The following is a 22,944-nucleotide window of genomic DNA, read 5'->3' as shown; positions in this document are numbered from 1 at the left end:
GCATGGTGTGTTTCTTCTACCACTCTTTCTGCTTGGGAAGATGCATCACCCAACAACCAACGCACTACGGCCAGCGTGCTGTACATTCAATATTACAATGGACCCTGAGAATCGGACAAAAAATGTCCGTTTCATGCGAAGTCCATACTATCTGAAACACCTCACTTCTGAAACTTTTGTTGTGATGTGTAACAACATTATTGCGAAGAGTGAGTGACGAATGTCCAAAGTAAAAGAAAAAAAAACAAAAAAGTTGTAGTTTCACTCGAAAAGCGAAGCATTGATTGTGATAGCAAATTAGTAGACAGCTATGCAAAGTATGGATAGTAGTGTTATCAGCTGTATAAAGTTGTTAACGCTTGCTAACTAAATTAACAAGCACGGTGTGACATGCGCGCAAGTAAACATGAACACATCTCGCTCTATGACCACGAAACGTCGCTATCAAAACGTCGGAGTGAGGAAGCGTGGCAGCAACAGCAAGCGAATTGACCTTCGTGCTGTCTCTCGCTTCAACGCGAACTAAATGACTAAACATCGAAAGCACAGCACATACAAAGCTACCGGCATTTGGTCCACTTTGTCCACATCGTAGATGGCTTTGAAAACGAGGCCATCACAAACTAGCACTTTGTCCACATAGCAGATCGCTGTCACGATACAGTGACCATGCAGGTGCCTCGCACTCACAATAGTAAGCCGCAATTGTCCGCTGACTCTTGCAAGTCAGTTGCCAGCCCCTGTCAACACAGCAAAAGTCCATTTTATATGCCCGATTTTGACAAAAATTGCCACTAATTTCATCCACTGTAGCCGATAGTCTGTTGTAGCGCTCTCCAATAAAAGCGAACTTTTGTGCTTTTTGACTCTATGATTGGCATGCTGATAGGTTCTGACTACTCATGGGAAGTCATCAAAGGTGAAGTCATCCGACATCCAGATTTTCCAGGCCTTGCTGCGCTTGATATATTCGGCTAGGCAATCCAAGGAGCAGTGTGTCACAAGGCATTTTTGGGCTGTGGCACTCATCTCGTGATCAATGTCTTACGAGTGGATGCTACAGAAGAATCCACAGCAGAAATTCTGCAGTCTTTCTGGAAGATAGTCTGAGTGAATGTCCCTCTGATAAGAACCTCCTACAGTTCAATGACACGATCAAAGAGTCTAATGGCAGATACACGATGGCACTGCTGTGGAAAGATGCCCAGAAACATCTTTTGGGAGATAACTGGGATGCAGCTGTCAACCGTCTTCAAAAGCTCGTCAAAATACTTGCTCACCATGATGGGCTACTGGAGAAGTACGACAGCACAATGAGGCAATGCTTAAAGTTGGGACAAGCTGAAGTTGTGCCCAAAGGGTGCTGGGATGATAACAGAGTATATTACGTCCCACATCATGAAATTATGCGAGAAAACTCACTGACAACAAAGCTGCAAGTTGTGTTCGACCCAACATCGCATGTAAGGATGCTGAAGCAATGATTGAGAAATGGGACAAACCTAATAGAGGATCTGCTTCAAATATTGCTCGGTTTTTTAATGATTTACAATAGCCGTAAATGCTGATATCGGTGAGAAAGAAGAACAACAAGAAGAAATGAAAAGCAGTTCAGCAGCAGTCCTGGATATGCACTGGAACACTGAAGACGACTACTTGGAATGTTATACTCAGTCAACCACGCACTTTTTAGCCTCAGTCAAGATGGAAATGAACACACCTTACTAAGAACATCATTCCAGTTATTTCGTCCTCTTGGCATTCTCTTGCCTGTTACTGCAACTTCCAAGCTTCTATCGCAAAGGGTATAGCATTTGGAAATCTGGTGGGATGCTGAAAGACAAAAGGAACTGGACTCGACCTTGAGGAAGTGGTTTGCTGCAGTCACACAGTATAGGACGACCAGGGTTTTGCTATGCGTCGGGACTCAACTCAGAGAAGACACAGCTGAAGAGTTGAAGACTCTACGTCTACAAGTGAAGTACATCTTACTCCCACATTTAGACCTATGTTTATTTACAAGTAGGAGAACTGCTCTCAGTATGCCCAGCCCACTTTATAGTTGAGAATTCAGTCTGCACCAATCCTGACCCCACTTCTTGCAGCACCTCAGACACTCAGATCTCAGTGATTTTATTCAAAAGCCCATTGATCACCTGTGGAAACGATGGGAAGGATGGAAAATGCATGACGTCATATTGCAGCAAGACGGTAGAAATTTTTGACGATCTTTGCCACTAATTCAAATACTGCAAGCAACATCTCTCCCACGACAGATTGTTGTGGGCTTGTTGCATCAAAATGCAAGGTGCAAAAGCCTTCAGCAACTCGTTTGGGTTCTGCATCAGCTGCAGATACCCGCTGCTTTTTAGGCAGAGCAGAATGTGAAAAAAGATAGAGTAAACAAAACACGGCCAGCCAGTGTAGGCAAAGAAAAGAAAGGAGACGCAATATGCAGGGGCTATGCCATGGCTCTCATCTAAGTTTTTCTGGCCCGTTGCTTTCTAGGCATCTATAACCACAATACTTTGCGTATGCTTCACCGCATAACACTGCTATATTGAAGTGAATACCGTATTTACTCGCATAATGATCGCACTTTTTTGTCAGAAAAAATTGACGCAAATTCAGGGGTGCGATCATTACGCGAGTTAAATTTCCCGCGGACAAAAAAAAATTTTTTTTCGTCCCGCGTTTGCTGCGGGATGCGAGTGCGGGACACCAAAACAAAAATGGCGGCCGGCGTAGCAAGCCGAACGCGGCGAACGCGATCTTTTTTTTTTTTTTTCTTCTCGTGAGTACATTACGTGCATTGAAGCAGTTTCTTCCGTGTCAGTGATGAATAATATCGTTAATATCGGCAAGTTTGCGGCAATAACGTAGCCATGTCCACTTTGAGGGGACAGAAACATATGGGCGCGCTTAGCTGCCAGTGACAGAAACCCATGGCCGGCGTGCTGCGGAAACTGCGGCATCTCTTTTCACTACTATCCTAACACGGCACGTTTCCGCTAAGGGTGGGCAAATATCTTAGCTGTGTTACAAGCGTTGGCGTATGAATAGGGTACACTTTTAACGTATCAGTGTAAACGTGGCTACTATCATTGCCGCGCGCGATTTGTTGCGTGCTCACGAGTGCAGATGAAAAGAATCGAAAGGCGCCTTTTTTGCTTTTGTTGTCTTCAACCATTATAAAGCCTACCCACAATAAAAGCAAGTTTGGTTGTACCTCTTGTTGCCATGGAAGTGCGGAAAGTGATGAAAGTAATAAAATGAGGCATCTACTTAAGCATGTTTGGTGCGTGCAGACAAGTCGTTCGCGTAGCATTCGACAGATGGTAAGCGCGATCATTAGTAGCTAGACTTGGCACACGACATATCGCTGCGGCAAGTTCAGGGTGCGATCATTACACGGGAAATGAAAAAAATCGAATTTTGACGACAAAATTCGGGGGTGCGATCATTACGCGAGTGCGATCATTATGCGAGTAAATACGGTATGACTTCTGGGAACTGGCATTACGCAGCACGTCGTGCTTTTCGAGCTTCAAAGTTATTGGCAAGGATTAAAAAGGCGGAGTCAGCACCATTGCCGACAGCAACAAATTCTTTCATTTGAAAACACCACACTAAATGGCAGGCATCTTGGTAACGAATGTCAAAGCAGGTAGGCCTAGCATTGCCGTGGGGATGGCTACTGCTACCAGCTGATCTGCCGGCGAGCGCACCTGTCCGAAGTGACAAGATGATAGAGAATTTTAGCATGTCCACTATTTGAGTAAACACATTCGGACTGGGCATTTTACCGGATGAGTGGAGGTGCAAACATGAACGCCCTGCACGGTGCGACCACCTGGGGTGCAGAGCTCAGTCTGACAAACACACAGAACTAATATTAGTAACCAAGTGTATTCTACTTCACTGCTGGTGTAAATATTCAGCAGCTGTGTAATTGTGTTGCTGCTGAAAATTTCCACCAGCAGCAAAGTAAAATACACTTGGTTACTGTAATATTATCTGTGTTTGTCTGCAAAGAAATGCAAACCGATGTACTTGAAGGGTTGCTTTAGGATCTTAAACCTCATTGTTCATTCATTTGATGAATCAATTAATCAATCAACCAAATTATTTCTCGGCAATTGCTTTCAGGTGAGCCGGTTCCTCGACATCGTGGAGCGCGACCTGTCTTCAGAGCTGTCGGGTCGGTTAGACTCAGTACTGTCACAGTGCATGTACTTTGGGCTCTCCTTCAGTCGTGTGGGCGCTGACTTCAGGCCGCTGCTAGCACGCAAGTTCCAGCAGGCCGCTGCCACCCGCTTCCGTTCTTCCATCAGTCAAGCAACTGAGAGGTGTGTAGACAGTTACTGCAGCAATTCTCGCTAAAACGACAGCCATGCAGGATGTGCCGTATTTGCTTGATTCTAATGCCCACATTTTTTATTGTGATAGTAATTATATGGACACTTCAGGTGCATTAGCACCATCGCCGTGATGTTGCGTATAATGTCCAAGTGCGATAACAACGTGGCTGCAAGTAAGGCAGGGAAGAAGCACGCACACTGTCTTCCACCATGCGCAAGGTACTGAGGAGAGGGGGGGGCTTCTACTCCAGTGGCGGCTGTGTGTGACATGGCTGAGCACGGCCACGTGTGACCCATTTTGAAAGCTATATGCCGTGAGTAGAGCCAGTCATGCAGGCCCTGTCTTGAAAGCAATCTGCTATAAATACAGAGTCTAGGCACTCTGAGGGCTCATAGCTTCGTGTGTGCTATGTTCTCGCCACTTAGTTCGTGTTGAAGCCCGAGGCAGCATGAAGGTGTTCACTCACCGCTGCTGCTGCTCTTCCTCACACCTGCGTTTTGACAGCAAATGTCCGTACTTATTGAGGGAGATGTGTTCATGTTTGCTTGAGCGTGTGTGACACCATCCTTGCTAACTTAGTAAGCGAATTTTTGCAAGTTCATATGGGTGATAAAACTACTATCCTTGCTTCATATCGCTGTCTGCTAATTTGTTATCGCAATTGATGCTTCGCCTTCCAGGCAAAACTGTGCCTTTTTCTGGAAATATTTGCTGACATAACACATGCGTGCTACAATTGAATACAAAAGTGAAGCTGCAATAAGTGGAGTTCAGATTCCATCCCCCGATCTCAAATCCCATCATCCAGTCTTGGAGGCCATGCTTTGCCACACTGGGGTGCCGGAAGTTTGTCATCATTGGACACCGCCTATAGCTGGTAGTGTCCAAATTGCTCTACCAGTGGCCTTGAGAGTTTTAAAGTTGTTTTTCCAAGTGAGAACGAAATGCTATCTCTCTCTCTTACCACAAAAATTTGGTAAGGGGACAGTCAAGGGTATTTCAATTTTTGAATTTTGAAAATCTGGGTGTACGTTGCAAGTATTGCATATTTAATTCTGGCAGGATTGGGTGTGCTTTACAATACAGGGCATGTTAGAATTGTGTAAATGTAGTAGTTGTAACGCATTTTTTGTATAGTTCCACTCGTTGTTGGGGCACCTACTGGTAGTACATGCCTGATAACCATGTTACAGTAAAACCTTGTTCATTCTGAATTCACAAGACGGAAATAAATGTCCTAATTAACCTAATGTTGAATTATCGACGGCATCAAGAAAACAGTAAGCAAATGCTTACTAGTACGTCAACATGCTTATATTTACTAAGTGAATCAGCAAATCCAGTTCGCATTTTACTCGAAAGCAGGGCAGGAGCTACAATTCTCGTCATTAGCACTCACAGTGCCGAAGGCTTCGCTTTGCAACTTTGTTCCCAGCACAGCTGTGGCACGCGCCTTCATCCAAGATGTGTTTTTCAATTGCATGCACATCCCAATTATTTTTTCACCAGCGAGCTGGTTGCCAACAGGTTGTCCGTCCATCGTGATTTAGCCGGCACTCTTCATCCTCGACAGCTCCTGACTAGTTGTAACATTGCGTGCAGCCATAGCACCGAGTCAAAACAAAACTACTGTTTGTTGCAGGCGAAGCTGTGGTCACTGTCGACACAGTCATGGTTGGCAGTAATGCATTTATGAAGGCACAGCCAATATGTTGTTATGCACGGCGGTTAATGGCTATAAAGAATAAAGGTAGTAAAGATATTAAACAATAAAGTTATAAAGATTAGGTATGGTGGTTATAAAGGCACAAATAGACACGAAGCATTCAAGCATTCCTACCATTCACGTACGATTTCTGCCGATGACTATGCTGATGCAGACTCCTCCACTTCGGTTTGGTTGGAGGCTAGCACTGCTTTTGTGTCGTACATTTGCAGCGTTCCGTGCTTGCTGAGCTCCGAGAGTTGTCCGAATTAACTGGTATGAGGCCGGATATATCCGAATTGGCAAGACATTGATTCCGTTAAGTAATGCGTACACCTGCCGGGACCAAAGGACGAGTACGGATTATTAGATTTTTTAAGTTAATGACGGTTGAACTAGCAAAGTTTTACTATATTATCATGCCCAAAATGTAGACCACGAGGTGACTGCTTTTATCAGTAACAGCTTAATGCACATTTCTGCTGAGGTCGCCGCGCAGTCTTTTCAGAGAAGCATAGATGAATTGACATTGGGCAATGCTATTACGAAAATACATAATGAATATATAGATTTGCCACCCATGACTAAACGACTCTTATGCATTATATTTTGTGGGTGTCATGAGGTCTGAGGCTCTATGACTCTTGGTTGTTCATGGGCACAATGACCACCAAAACGTAAATTTTTGTGCACACGGCAAACTGCCAGGCAACAAAGTTAGTGTGTAATAATAACTGCCAAAATAGGAAATCTCTTTGCTTATGATAGCTCCTTAACTAGTAACATGTGCTTCACTACTGTGAAACCGAAAATAATTTTTTGTGAAAGATGACCAGTGTAATGTTTGGAGTCAGGCATGAATTGGACGGTAGCTGGCCCATGCCATCGTCCAACTTGTCCACGCTGAGGACGTTGTTGAAGGGAAGGACTGCTTCTCATAGAGAACAAGGAATATGGGTTTATTTACCGTATCTACATAAGGACGTTGCAGTTCATCAGTCTAGCATGACTGCGAGAGAAAGCGCACTCAGCAGCCGCACAACAGCTGCTTATAAACACTCTGTCCTCCCTAGATCCCAAGGTGAGGGAAAAACAGCAGTTTACCGCCAATTCGTAGCATCCGACGTCATCGTAGTCGACCCGTTTTTTAGGGGGAGGGTTACACACACTTCCACACGGGCTTTACTGACCACGCCGAGGTGAGTGGGTTCTTGCAGGCACGGGGCTTGGCCCGGCAGGCGCCTCTTCATCCCAGTGTTGACCCCGCACACAATGGCCACCGCGTCCGTCCATGACTTCCAAGTCCCGTGAAACGGTCGCGCGGAATATCTTCCAGGGGCTCCCCTGCTTCAAACAGCAGACACGGCGAATCCACAAACAATGCTTGGTCCGCCGACCGCGTTTAGACATAGCGGCGCCGAGGGGGTGTTGACGCGGCGCATCGTCGTCTCTACGAAATGAGTCATTGCGTCAGATGGTGAAGGCTTCCATGGTCGCTTCGGGGAAGCTCGCCACGCTCGCAGCTGCAGCTGGCTGAAAAAACATTGCATGTCGGCACCTCTGCAGGCCCCTTCCTAACACCAGTCAACTGAAAATTTCTGAAGCTTCCGACATAAAATGCTGCCAATTCCATCTGTACTGTGGTAGTTTGTGGTAGTGTTCTGTTTGGTATGCCAGCCAGTCACGGTATTTATTTCATTAACAACAAGCATTCTATTCATTTTCTGCTTGCTATGTTTTATCTTTGTGTCCATCAAGGCAACGTGGGTGTGTATTAATTTTTATTAACTTGACTTGAGTTAACGTGTTAACTTTTGTTATCTTGAGTGAGTGTTCCTATATTCAGAGTTCCGAAATGTTTGGTAGAAAGGTCACCTTAATAAGCATGAATAAGAGCATGTGTATTATGCCAGTAAATATGGTAACAACAATTATATGCAGTGTTTAGTGCTTGCAAATTTTGTTGCCCAAATTGATTTCGTAAAATGAGAAAACGGGGACAAAAATTGACAAGATTAAACTTCTTTTTTCATTTATGAAACAAACAATTTATTGAGCAATTGAACAGGTATAGCTAATGTTCAAAGTTAATGTTGCACATTTAGGAGGAAACAGTCAGCACAGGTTGAGAACAGCCTAATTCCTTGAAAGCAGATGACTTTTGTTTTTAAAACTGAGTTTAGAATCACGTTTATCAGGTCAAAATCTACAAGGACAATGTTCTTTAAAATGGGAAATAATTGCAAGTAAAATACCAGTTACTTTTTGCGTCCTCAGCCTTAGTTGTCTGTCTGGTTTTTTTACGCCAGGTTTCGGGAGATGATGCACTCCTTCACCTTGACAACCCTGCCATCAATGGCACCAGCAGCCATGCTCATGTCCACCCTCACGATGCAGGTCAGTTCACAAAAGCTCAGCTTCATCACATTGACCTGCTAGGACAGTGTGCAGGTATTACTGTCGTTTGTCAGCGCTTTTGCAGTAATGTAAAGTAGTTTTTGTATAAGATCACTTTAGTCGCAAATTAAAGTTGTTGTTATTGCTGTCTTCACATTGTTGTTGTGCATGCTGTGGCTCTTAGATTATGATGAGCGTGACAAATTTTAACGTGCAAGAATTTTTTGTACTGCTCTAGTCATTGATGCAGCACTTAGAACCTGATATACATTTGGCAGGGACTGTTCTTTCTGCAGTTTGAACAGAAAACGTTGTCATAACAGGATGGGACAAGAATCAAGACGATATGCAGGCCTATATGCCATTTTGTTCTTGAAAATTTTATAACTAATGCCATACGTAATTATCAGGTGCAGTGCACACACAAAGGGGTTGCAGAAGAACTCCCGCAGTGTCTGTAAAGGATCTTTGCACAATAGACACAGAGTGGAATGGAAATTATGTTCAGGAAAACAGGCTAGTTCTTTAGTACGTACGTGGTGAGCTGTACTCACAGCTATGCTCATTAACCTCTTTGAGAGGCATAGTTTAACTTAGAGAATAGCAAAGAAAGTTGAGAGGCAACTACGGACCACCGATGAGTAGACAACAGAATGTGTTGTATAGCTTTAAAATGAGACATAAAGATATAGAAGTGAGAACTAGAAAGCAAGCGGGCGTGGCTGATATTCTAGTTGAGATTGCGCATGTGTAATGTGCAGGACTAGTTACTGTCGGTCTCATAAATGGGCGCTAAAATAGAGAAAGGAGAGCCGAGGATGGGCAGAGGATTACGCAGTGTGATGATACAGTTAAACTTCAATATAACAAACTTAATATAATGGAATTCTCGGTATACCGAAGTACCATTTAACTTTTTATGACTTCCTGTCTATAGAACATTATGTAGTTGAAATCTCAGTACAGTAAAATCTTGTTAAACCGTATCCACTTAAACAGTAGTCTCATTTTAAAAGTAGTAAAGTGAAATCCCTGACTCAGCGGCTGTTGAACATAGTGCATTTTTTATTCGCATAAACCGTACTAGCTTATTGCGTACGTATCGGTTAACAATTTTGCATCGCGCAATCACGGCAGTACGTCATCCCCATCGGGTGACCCGTCAGAACAACAAGCCTATGAAACCGGAACAACATCCCCAAGTACCCTCTTCATTTGTGCATGAAGCCACATCAACATCAACGTCATTTCGACATTGTACAAGCGAGGACTCGCGTTAACTCGCGTCGTGCCAAAGCTCAGATAAAAAGCACCGGGTGCTCAGCATAAAAGAAAAATTAAGACATTGTTCATGCTATCAAACGTGGCACGAAGTTGGCGATGGCACACAACAGGGACCTAGCATTGACTACGTTGTGTGGCATTTGGAATGCAAAGTTGCTCGGCGGCGCTGCTGCGACTGTGAAAAGATTCGACGAGGTTCGACTTTTTGTTATTGTTACCTCTGTTGCCGAAGTGTCGCCTAACAACAGTGATGAGGACGACACGGAAAGCGACAGCACGGGCGATTCGGGCCCGGCAGCGGCAGAAGCCTCATGAATGCAAGTGTCACGACGAGAACAGTACCCCACAATGAAAAAAGGCGCCCCGCAACTTCTGCAGCACTAACGCGCCCGTGCATGAGGAATATGCGACGCCAACAAGGAATCTGCCATGTGAATGTTTGCGGGGACAGCGCCTCTTCTATTTTTAAATGCCCGTCAGAGAGTCTACAGCTGACCCTGCAAGCCCTCTCCTGTCACCCTCTCCCATTCGCTTAATTTCGCCGCCGGTGGTGCTACCAGCTGACGCTATGCTTATGGCCGTTCCGACCATCCGAGTACATGTTTAGCAACGTCGTTCGCTAAGCCAAGTCTTTGTGCTCTTTGTTTTGTGATGGTTGCTGTGCACGAGAAGCATCTAGTTGTCGAGCTTGTTGTTTCTGATGAACAGTGTTTCTGATGAACACTTTTCATCATAGCCCTGATTCATCGTAGCCCCCATAGTTTTCATCAAGCATAGCCTTGATTGGAGGGTACATAGTCCACGTCATGACTGAGAAACTGAACTGCCAAAGCTACATTGAAATTGTTGAGAAGCCAGAAGGAAATGCACTGGTGGATCAACTCATTGCTTATCAGGACAGGGGAGGACTAAAGTATCCTACAAATGAACTTTTCTCATTTCTGATAAGCCTAAAAAAATTAGTGTATATTATTCTGCACCACGAGAAAGCAATCAATAGGCCATTGGAAACAAATATGGAGCATGCTGCAAAACTGATCACCAAGCTCACTGGAAACAATGCATAGTGCTTTTGTGCCGCAAGTTTATCAAGCCACTCCTAAGTAGTTGTGCCATGAATGTCACAGACAAGAACTCTGTGATGAAAATGTACGCGAAGAAGCCACTGTCACGTAAAGTTCTGAAATTTTTTTTATTTATTTACGGATACTGCAGACCCTTTCCGGGACCAACAGGAGTGGGTAGATCATTGAGTTTAAAAACTGTACAAAGCATAAAAATTAATCAAAATAAATGAAATCACTGTAGATGCGTAAATGCCATAGAAGTACACTAGTATTAATACAACAAAGAAACGAGAGAAAAAAACACTCAGTTAGTTGGGAATGTAAACTATTAAATCTCAGAAAATGCCCTCTGTGTTTATTACAAATGAAACAAGTGTCGTGCAATTCACTATAATGCTCGGTAATTTGTTCCAATAGAATATGGTTTAGGGAAATAACAAATATTTATGGGAGTTTACTAAATGATTGGCGGTTTCCAGTGGTTGGTTCTGGTCGAGTGGTTAAAGGGGTCTTGTAAGTAGTGATAATGAGGAATTTTGTAATGCCCATTGTAGAGAAGGTACATAAATTTAAGTTTAGAAATTATTCTACGGTTCCTTATTGGTTGAAGATTTGCTCTCCTTACTAGACTAGTTGTGCTACTGTATCGTGAGTAGTCCGAGTAGATGAAGCGTGCTGCTAATTTTTGGTTATTTTCTATTTGGTCAGTTAAGTATTCTTGAAATCGGTCCAGTATTATGTCTGCATATTCTAATACTGGTCTTACCAATGTCTTGTAGGCATTCAGTTTAACTGATGACGGTTTATATGCAGTCGCCTTCTAAAAGGAAGGACAGTTTTCTAAGAGCTCGCTCGCAATGAAGTAATGTGTGGTTTTTAATTCAGATTACTTCTCAATGTGGCTCCTAAATATTTGACCTCATCATACATGGCAATTTCAGTTCCGTCCAATTTGTATGTGAAGTTATAGGGTTCTTTTTTATTGGTGACTTTAACCTTTTGAGAGTCGATTTTTTTCGCCAGATGCGACCACCCAGGGTCGATTTCTTTTATTGCAGATTCCAATTCTTCTTAGGGAGTTATTTTGAAAAAAATTTACCGTAATTTTTCTAGGGCGACTGTAAAGTGAGAAAAAAATATTTTGCTTTGGTATATATGTACTCTTCATTCATGAATAACAACAATAAAAAAGGAAATAATCTTATAAGAATTGAAAATTTTATGCATTGTTATAGTTCAAGGCTCTGAAAATGCGCACGCAAGAATATTTCGCAAGACTCTAATGTTCCTGCTCTTACAGTAATATGTACATCCATAGTGTAATCGAACTGTGTACATGCGCGCACTCATGAAAACTGTGTGTTGTGTGCCCGTCAAAAAAGCAAAACGTGTGACAAACTTCCACTAATCTTCATCTTATCGCCAACCAGAGGCAATTAGTTTTCGCGAGTCTCAAAAAAAAGGAAAAAAAGAAAAAAGCTACGGAAACGCATGTGCGACGGCATCTTTCCTGTGTGCACCGCTGTGAGCACTAAACGGGTGAGAAACAAGCAGTCGCCCTTTGAGCAACTAGTAACGAGATAGCGATCAGTTTTGCAAGCGCAAGGAGCCGAAACTGCCGCTGAGCAAAACCCAAACCACCACCCGCCCACGCGCACACCAATGCGCGAGCGGTAGTATATAGACGCGCAGGAGCAAACTAGCTCTAAAACAAACCATACAACGAAAAGTGAGAGAGGGAGGCGCACGAAAAAAATTTCCTGTATTCCCACATAGTGGCAGCACATGACAGAAAAAAAAAATTTAGGAGATTGGCGCGCTCTTTAAGTATACAGACGGCGCCGTATATTTACGTCATTGACCCTCAAAGGGTTCAAACATTTTGTTTTATTGGCGTTCAGCTTCATACCCGATTTCCAGCTCCATACTTCTATGCTTACAGTGATACCTTGTTAAACCGTAGTTGGCCGGAGCTCGGAAAAAGTAAGTACTAAACACTAGTACTGCTTAACCGAAACAGCATGAGGTCGCCCACTTACCTGTCGAAAACAGAACTCAGAGAGAGTGCGATGAAAGGGGAAAAAAACATGCAGTATTTATTCACTTTGCACGAGAAAAGTGTTATTTTTGTCTGATGTCGCGGCGGCCTAGCAGCGCCAACAGCGGCCTCAAACTCGCTGAAGCTGCGAGCCAGCTTTTCAGCCAGCCCCCTCGTCTCGGCAAACACTCACCTGGCAGATTCCTCGTTGGCGTGGCATGTTCTCCGTGCACACGTGCGGTAGCTCTGCAGAAGTCGCGGGGCGCTTTTTTCATTGCAGAGTGCTGTTCTTGTCGCGACGATAGCATTCATGAGGCTGACCTATCGCGCAGCTTCTGCCACTGTCGGGCCTTAATCACCTGTGCTGTCACTTTCCCTGTCGTCCTCATCACTGTCGCTAGTCGACACTTAGGCAACAACAGAGAAAACGATGGCGAAAAATCTAACCTCGTACCCGACATCTCTTCGCGGCTGCAGCAGTGCTGCCGAGCAATTTCGCATTCCAAATGCCACACACCGTAGTCAACAGTAGATCCCTGTCACGTGCCAGCGCCGACTTCTTCATGTCGCGTTCGATAGCATGAACGATGTCTAATTTTTCTTATGTGCTGAGCACCTGTCGTCTTTTTTATCCGAGATTCAGCAGGACGCGATTCCTTGGTTGCACGACGCCACAACGCTCTGACACGGTGCCGAAAGGATGTTGATGTTGATGTGGCTTTACGCACAAGCACACAGGGTGCTTGGAGGCCGTTGTTTCAATCTCTGAGGCTTGTTGTTCTTCCAGGCCGCCTGATGGAGACGACGCACCACCGTGTTTGCACGACAAAATGTGGAAACACTACGTGTTAACTGATACTTATGCGATAAGCTGGTACGGTTTATGCAAATACAAAACACATTATGTTTAATGGCCACTGAATTGGGGATTTGACTTTACTACTTTTAAAATGATACTACTGTTTAGCGGGTATGGTTTAACGATGTTTTACTGTATTAGGGAATTTCGAAGTCTAATTTGATCATCCCAATTGTTTACACTTGTGTACACTACGCAGTCGTCTGCAAAAAGATGTATTTGTACAGGTGATTGAATGAAAAATTGTATATTGTTGATGTAAAGAATGAATAAAAAAGGTGCTAAAACCGGCCTTGGGGTACTCCTGAGTACACATCTAAGTATTCTGAAACACTGTTGCTTATGACAATGCACTGTTTTCGGTGTCGTAAGAGGCAGGAGATCCGTGATATCACTTGACTGCCGATTTTGAAAGCTACAAGCTTTGTTATCAAGTCATTATGCGGAACTAAGTCGCTTTCGAGAAGTCAAGGAAGACTGCGTCAATCTGACCCCCTTTGTTAATTTCATCAAAGAAGACATGGGTTATCTCCGCAAGTTGTGTTGTGGTTGAGAGACCTGTTTGGAAGCCGTATTGTGGACTGAAAAAAAGATTGTTAGTTTCCAGATGAGTTATAACAGCTTTGAATATCATATGTTCAAATAATCTACAACTCGTACATGTCAATGAGATGGGTCAATAGTTGTTAAATTCTAGTTTAGAGCCAGACTTGTGTACAGGAATAATTTAGGTGCTTTAGGTGCGAGTGGAAGCATGCAAGGGTGAGCCGAAAAGGATGGTGGCTAGACGAGCACAGTCATCCTGCACGAGCAAGAAGGGGGGTGGGGTGGTGCTCTTTTCGCAGTAATGCAATCCAGTGGACTCGAGGGGAAGTATGATGGGTAGGTTGGCGCATTTTGCCTTAGTGTGACCATGGCTGCTCATGGGTGTAAGCACGTCTGAACACATACGCAGCGTAACCAGGGCACACTGCCTTGAGGTAGTCAGTCGGCTGCGTGTGCTAAGAGTGGGCTTGCTGAGATGGCGCAGAATCGTGCACACTGTCTTCCCACGCATTTAGTACTGGAGTTTGCATAGTCTTGAGTTTTGGAGATGAGTTGAATAGTGAGGCAGACGAAGCATTTGCTCCCTGCAGCCAGTGCTTTTCATGATAGCACCATCCCACTGCGAGCGAGACTATCAATTGCAGGGGCAGAGTATACATGAAAGCGTGGCTGGCTTCATTTGTTGCCGCCAATGCGAAGATTTCATTGAGAGGACATAAACCATATGTTTAGTCGCCAACTCTCACATTCAACAAAATGAACTTCTTTATCATTCAGATTTGCTTTTTCGAGTTGCCTGATATATGAAAGATCTTTCAGCCTCTTTTGTGTAAAACAAAATTCATTAGTGGCTGCACTTATTTGCGTACAGGGCTGAATTTCAATATAACGAAATTTCGATATAACCAAGCAAATTTCTGATTTTAGTGACTTTATTATATCGAGATTTAACTGTATTAGAAGATTTCAAGGTCATAGGATTAGGTCAGCTGGCACAAGACCGTTGTAATTTAGGTAACCGTGAAAAGCTTTCATTCTCAATTAGGCATAAGAATGTCGCAGTTTTGCCCGAAAGGCAAAGCATTTATTCTGATAACAAATTATGAGACAGCTATACAAAGTAAGGATGGTAGTTTTATCAGCTGTATAAACTTGTAAACATTCACTTACTACCTAAATTAACAAGCATGGTGTCTCGCGTGCACAGCCAAACATGAACACATCTCATTCAATGAGTGTGGCCACTCGCTGTCAAAACGCTGCCGTGCCGAAGAGCGGTAGCAGCAGCGAGCAAATTGCCCTTCATGCTGCCTCTCGCTTCAGTGCAAACTAAGTGGCAAGAACACAGTGCGCACGAAGGAAGCTATGAGCCCTCAGCACTCCTAGACTCTGTATCCACCATAGATCGCTTACAAGATAGAGCCTGCGCGGCTGCAGTCAGCCATGCCGTATGCAGCCACCACAGTAATGCCAATATAGTAATTGCTACTGTAATAAAATAGGCTGGTAGTGATAATAAATTGTAAAATAGTTTCCACTGATTGTCTTAGACGACGAACTGGAATTCTTGTGCTCATATCATGCTCTCTGCATATTTTGTTGTCTTATGGTCTTTCTTTTTCTCTTTTCCCAAACGCAGGAAAATGTGCAGCCACCTTTCTCACTGCTTGAGTTTGAGCCACTGTCCCAGTATTGCAATGCAGTCCTTGGAGCCTTCAACGAGCTCCGGCTCTGTGCCTGCCTGTCCCTGGCACGAGAGATGACAGTTGTGTTGGATGCGTCTTTGAGAGCTGTCGTCAGCATTATTGTTGACTATCACACGTGAGAAAGTGCTGGCTTTTGTCTACTCAGTTATAGCGTTCTCCTGTATTTCAGGTTGTCTACACCAGGGTTTCTCTAACTGAGTTCCACGGAATCCTGGGGTTCCACTAGCGGTCAGAGCAAATCTGACCTCATACCGTTTTTCCTCATTCACTTCCACAATTTCTTAATTTAGAGATGAAATCTTGCATTGCATTTTGGATATAACACAGCCATGACTTCACATCCACACTTCGCTAGTCTGTAGCCTGTGAGTAGCGAGAGACTCACGTGGCAGCAGCACACATGACTCATGACTGCTCAACTTGCGGGCCCATGGTGTCTGCACTGAGCACTTCTAATTCAAGCTCACGAGTGTAGTTTGCAGCACATGAGCAGAAATTCACTTTTAAGTACTGCATGATGAGCAATCCTTCTGAATTTAGCATTGTTTGTCTGGTTGACTCACTTTGTTGACGGATATCGACACTGGCCACTTAGACAGCATATTGAAACGGACACGCGAGGTACATTCACACGTTATTTGTGCTTCAGATGCGTTGGTGTCAGCGCCATGCAATTTTCATACAAGCTGCTTTGCTAGTGCGCTACGTCAGTTCTGAAAACACGCGACAAATCGTTCATATGTGCTGCATGCCAGGTATCGTGGCCATTTAGGCTCAGCATTGGGATCGTTACATCGGAGACCATTCGGTAGTGCAAGTGACTTGCGACATTTGACCAAAATAAAACAAACTTTTGTGCATCGAACACTTCATTTGCGTGATGGTACTATTTGTGGCACATAGGACCTACAGCGGTAGCCATATGGTCGGCGTGCACTGCACTATGGCGCGTCAAGTAGTGCATGTGTTATTGCGACTTCCTCGTGGCCTTCAAGCAGTTGCCTTCAAGACTAAGGATGAGACACCAAACCATACCTAATGGAGGTCACATGGCACACGCATATGTGATGGCAGTGCTATTTTGGTTAGGTGGATCCAGAGGAGGCGCTGCGCCGCTTTCCTGAGACATGCCGGCACTTCATTGCTCACAGTATCAAGCACATGCCAACCCCCCCTCACCCCCCCCCCCCGGTTTTGTTCTATGCTTTAATGAGCCCGTATAGTGTGTCTGTGTGTGAGCACATGGGTGGAAAGAGGGGGAGAGTTTCATAGCACTCTGGGCTGGTGGGGTTCCCTAAAGCCAGAAAGCTTGAGAACCCCTGGTCTACACCTGTGAGCAACATGAGACGGAGCACCAAGTTTGCTTTTCAAACAAGTTACTTATTATGTTAGGTTGTCACATGTCATCATCTATGGAAGAGCTTTCCCATTAAATGTTTAATCTCGTCAAACAGTTTTATGTTTGGCGTAGGTATTTGCTCTTGGATGCAAATTTGAATTCTCCCTTTTGTATTTACAGCATTTACGCAATCGTAACATGTCCCCAAATCTTTAATGTGCACCCAATTTTTGCAATTTAAAAGCAAGAAAATAAAAGTGCACTTGATAATAAGATTCCCCTGATTTATAAAGAAAAAATGTATCATGCCCCCCACATTTGCGATCAAAATAAAGAAAAAAGAAAAGAAATAAAAAAGAGAAAAACAAACAAATATGTAGAATTTACCTTCACAGAAAATAAACTTTTTTTTTTAAATATGCGTCCATAATGAAAGCGGTGTGTGATCGTCGCCACATGTGCTTCATTGGCCCAGATGCAAAGCACACAAGGCAGTATCCTTGAGCAGTTGCATTTAAAGGTAATGCTATCACTTTCGCAAGATTTTATGTGACTCGGCATCGAACTTCTCGAAGTATCTGGTCAACAGTGTTCCTGGTACTCTGTGCAGATAGTGAGCTTGGCACAGTGCCGCTGGTGGCTGCATACACCGATGCATCCGGTGCCGAGTTGCACGGTATCTCGCATAAGTGATAGTATCTCCGTAACTTATAGACCAAAAATACCTCTCCAGATCACAGTCGAGCACAAAATGAACCTAAAGCAACCTTCAAGAAACATGCTTTGTCACCATTTTCCAGTGGTGATGACACTGCGTCTGGCGGCTCTGATGGTAGGCTGCTACCAACACCATGAATGAAGTTTTGGTTTCGTATCTGATTGCAACGTGCAGGAAAGTTTCAGACCCGTTTTTTTCGAACAGAAGATGCACATTGAATTCGTGTAATTATGGTACTTTGAGAGTGCATCATAATTGTAAATAGCCTTGCACTGTTCAATGTATTGTGTCAGACTGCTTTATTGAATGTTACCATAACTGTATATTATGGTGGTTGAACAGCTCCGCCATCCCATTACTGAGTGTGTGGTCATGGGTTCATGCTATGACCATGGTGCCAAAATTTATAGAAGAGTGAAATGCAAGATTACTCTGCACTTGAAATTTATGGGATACTACTGGGGGGGCAATATCGATGAACGATTCATCGATTAAAGGTATCTGGCAGTATGATTAATCATCATCAATCTACACCAGTCATTTAATTGACTTCATCAATTAGACACGTTCAATTAATTATTTCCTAGAGTTTGACAGAAGTGGCGCTAAAATTTTGAAATTGTACCAAAATGGCGGAGCACGAGCAATGGCTGTGCAGCTGTGTAAAGCCATTGTCGACTGTTGACTGGCATTATCAAACATTAACCGAGCTGAAACCAACATCTGGGTCAGTGTGTTGTGCTGTACCAAACTTTATATGTTGTTGTAGACCATGTATAATGCATCTGCACCCCCAGATTTAAATAAGAAAATTCCAAATATATATATATTCAGATTTCACTTGTTTATTAACTTAAGAACTAAAAATTGCTTTCTGTTCTGTGTAGGTAGCAATAAATCCAGCTTATATTTGTCCATTCAGAGTTGTAGTAGTTCACTGCTCAGGAGTCTTGTACAGTGACCTCTGTGTTCCAACCAGTTTAAAAGGAGACTTTGTGCTTACGATTGCTTTGTTTCCAGTCATATTTCACAAGATCACACTTTGGTCCAGTTCATTCAGTAAATCACTTCGAATACTTACTTGTCTGCTTTGTTAAAAAAAAAAATTGAAAGCCATTGTTGTACAGGGTGTCTGTCGGCAATCGAAAGTCTTGTCAAACTACACAGGAAACAACACCATAGAACAATTTTAAAAATTTTGGACCATGTATTGCAGTCGTGCAAAATACAGAAAGAAGCACAAAGTACTAGATTTTCTTTTAAAGTTGTCATAATAAAAGGACAGGTCACTCAGCATGTTGCTGTTATCCTTCTTAACCTGTGCAAAGCTTGCACAGTAAATAGATTTAGTGAAAACAAGCAGGCCAACTTTTATGGACAAATATTTAGGAGAAAGGAAGGAAACACAATTTAATTTCTTTCTGATAAGTTTGAGCTGTGCCACTGGATCTTTCACAAAAATGAGAACAAGAAGGTGCAGCCACTACTTTAATTTATTACATCCTTTGCACGCTGCAATCCGTGACGGGTGAAATGTGTGGTAGTAAAAATGCATCGTTTCTTTTTTAAAAATTTTTTCTGAATGCAGCGCAGAGGAACCCACGTTGACGGAGAAAGAGGCAGAGACACTGTCCCGCTTCTGTGCGTCATTTGCCAATGAGTTGGTGCCATTTCTGAATACTTGTCTCACTCTGCTGTTCCCTGCTGCTGAGATTGGCAAGCTGTTGGGAGTACCACCTACCTATGTTGCCAGGCTGGTCAGTTGTGTCCTTTATTATGTATTATTATGTTCCAGTGTGTTGCTTTGTATAGCTGTCTAACAATTTGCCATCGCAATCGATGGCTTTCAGGCAAAACTGACTTTTTTTTTCATTTATGCTGTCAAGTTTTTAATAACAATTGTTGAAGCTTGCAAATTTTTAAACAACGAAAGTGTAAAGTTTACAACTCTGTAACTCAGCAACGAAAAATGTTATCACAAGTCTGTAAATTTCATTTAATAGTGCATCTAAAGTGGACAAATTTGAGGTATTATACATGGCTCTCCACTACACCGCTAATACAGTCTAAGCTCGTTACAACGGACCCGCGTACAACAGACTTTCGGATATAATGGACCATATTTCAGCCTTAGTTTGTTCTACCAACTTTATTAATGCAATGAAGTTCGCTTTTAACGGACCGCGCTCCAACGTGCTATTGGCTACAGTGGACGAAATTAGCGGCAATTTTTTTCAGAAATGGGCATATAAAACGTAGTTTTGCTGTGTCGACACAGCCTGACAACTGACTTACGAGGATGAGCTGACGATCGCGGCTCAAAATCGCATGCACGAGAGAGGAAGGTGGGGCGGAAACATGCATTCTTCTTTCGGCGTGACCTTGGTGTGGGGAGGAGCGAGAGAGAGGGAGGTTCTCCTTCGGTGGTTGCTGCTTACGGCGCAACCCCCGTATCTTGAAAGCTATCTGAGATGTGGACAAAGTGCTTGCCCGCATGGGCGGCGTCTCTTGAAAGCGATCTGCAATGTGAACAAAGTGCACGCCTCTGCAGGTCTCATCTTCAAGGCTAACTGCAATGTGGACAAAGTGCGCCCAATGCCGGTAGCTTCGTATGCGCTGTGCTTTAGACGTTTAGTTCGCGTTGAAGCAAGAGACAGCACAAAGGTCAATTCCGTCGCAGCTGCAGCCGCGCTTATCTTGCTTAATTTGCTATTGCAATCGATGCTTCGCCTTTCGGGGGAAACTGCGACTTCTTTGTTTTGTTTTTTACTTTGGGCATTCGTCACTCACTCTTTGCAGTAAGGTCGTCAGACATCGCAATGACAGTTTCGGAAGTGAGGTGTTTCAAATATCATGGACTTCGGATAAAACGGATGTTTTTTATCGGATTATCAGAGCCCGTTGCAACAAGATTTGACTGTATGCGAGTAGGACTTTTGCAAAACCCTTGTAAACAATGTAACAAATTCATGTAAGCTATAAATTGATGTATCACATTTGTCTGCTTTGGATGATCTAACGGATCCAATTTACTGAAGTGCTATATTTTTGACTGGCAGCGGCACCATGACCGCTGCTCATGATCACATTGCGCAGCCCGATAATCGTGGCGATTGCTAATCCTGATATCGTGTCAATCGCATTGCTGTGCAGCATGATCGTTGCACTAAAGAAGCGGAATTTGAGAGGGCAAGCAATGAACAGACTGGGAAAGGAGAGCCCAAGAGAGGAAGAATGTTGCTTTATTTAGCTTTTACGGGGGTCTTGAACTCAATCAGTCAGTGTGAACTCCAGATGTCTAGGTGCTTCTAGCGAAGTGAAGTCAGTCTCAGTCACCTGCAGTATCTTGGTTTGATCTAGTTGGTGCTGTTGCATTACCTAAAAATGTCTTTGAATAAACCACTGGGGTGTTTGCTCAGACTACTTTCTTCACAACTTCTGTTGGAAAAACCTACAGTCACTTCGCCTGTGAAAATGCCTTTAGGCTGCTTTTCAGCACATTATGTTGCAGAATGCAAGGTGTTGTGACAGTTGCCCCACTTACTGCAGCAGCTACCGCAGTAGCACTGCGAAGCAACTTCTGCGCATTCCAAATGCCACACATCGTAGTCAACAGTAGATCCCTGTCGTGTGCCAGCGCCAACTTCTTCGTGTCACATTCGATAGCACGAACAATGTGTAATTTTTCTTCTATGCAGAGCAACCAGAGGCTTTTTTTATCCAAGCTTTGGCATGACGCGAGCCCTTGCTTGCACAATGCCACAACACTCTCTGGCACGGCACGGCGCCGAAAAGGTGTTGATGTTGATGTGACTTCACACGCAAATGCACAGGGCACTTGGGGGCCGTTGTTCTGATCACTGAGGCTTCTTGTTCTACCCGGCCGCCCGATGGGGACGACACACTGCCGTGATTGCGCAACGAAAAGAGGAAACACTCCGTGGTAACCAATACGTATGCAATAAGTGGGTACAGTTTGTGCAGATACAAAGCACATTATGTTCAGTGGCCACTGAGTCGGGGATTTGACTATAATACTTTTAAAAGGAAACTACTGTTTAAGCGAGTATGGTTAAACGAGGTTTTACTGTACAGATAAAATTGCTGACAGACTTCTTGTCGCAATTTGTCGTTACACCATTGACTGAAAAGGTTCCATTGGGGCCTTCGCCTGATCCTCATGATCAGCCTGATAGTCTGAAAACTCTCAACAAATTTTTACATGACAGCAGACTGGACAAGGGACTTCGAAGAGTCTTGGACCATCCATGTTTTTCACTGCCATCTTCATCCTAATCAACGTCTTCTCTATTCTTTCTTTCTATGCCCATTCCCCTTCCCCCAACCCCAAGTAACAGGTCAGAAAATTGATTCAGGCCGATCTCTCAGCTTTTCTCTCATTTTTCTCTCCCACATATGTATAGAATATACGACAAGGCATATCAACTTAATAAACCTCGCTCCAACTTTTCGCAGGAGAACATGGGCCATCTCAAGTGTGACGACATTGTGCAGCCCATGAAACACCTTGTGTCGGACTTTGAGGAGGACTTTGCCGTGCCTGCAAGCTCCGAAATAGACGAAGTGAATTTCGCAGTTGAAAATGAATCAGACGCTGCGTTGACAGCAGAGCTGAAACCTTCTGCCGAAACCCCAGATGAGGCAGCAGCCTCAGTGGAAGACACAATACCGGCAAGCAGCATCGATAGTAAGGATGAGGCAGTCACCTCACCTGCTCTCGTGATTAATGCTGAGCCCTCTGCTGTTGTGGATCATCCTGCTAGCACAGAGATTAGTGCTGTTTCTGAGCCTTCTGTACATGATGCAGTGACAGACAGTGGACAGAGTGAATGAATGACTGTGTAAATAAACAAACATCAATGTTGTGCCTTGTAAATAAAATGTTTATTTTCCTGCAGAATT

The 22,944-nt window shown here is 43.7% G+C and overlaps 1 protein-coding gene across 1 annotated transcript in view; it reads left to right on the top strand.

Annotated features, from left to right (window-relative positions):
- Positions 1 to 22,944, top strand: part of Cog8 (conserved oligomeric Golgi complex subunit 8) — a 46,665-nt gene extending 23,721 nt beyond the window's left edge. Inside the window, exons 9-13 of the mRNA XM_065427309.2 lie at positions 4,150 to 4,349; positions 8,377 to 8,464; positions 15,898 to 16,079; positions 19,610 to 19,778; positions 22,498 to 22,944. Coding sequence (XP_065283381.1) covers positions 4,150 to 4,349; positions 8,377 to 8,464; positions 15,898 to 16,079; positions 19,610 to 19,778; positions 22,498 to 22,875 — 1,017 coding nt within the window. The 3' untranslated portion in view covers positions 22,876 to 22,944. The remainder of the gene's footprint in view (positions 1 to 4,149; positions 4,350 to 8,376; positions 8,465 to 15,897; positions 16,080 to 19,609; positions 19,779 to 22,497) is intronic.

Source organism: Dermacentor albipictus, chromosome 4, assembly GCF_038994185.2.
Source record: "Dermacentor albipictus isolate Rhodes 1998 colony chromosome 4, USDA_Dalb.pri_finalv2, whole genome shotgun sequence".
NCBI classification, from domain to species: domain Eukaryota; kingdom Metazoa; phylum Arthropoda; class Arachnida; order Ixodida; family Ixodidae; genus Dermacentor; species Dermacentor albipictus.
The sequence above is the reverse complement of the archived record's forward strand: the minus strand, read 5'-3'. Positions and strand labels throughout refer to the sequence as shown.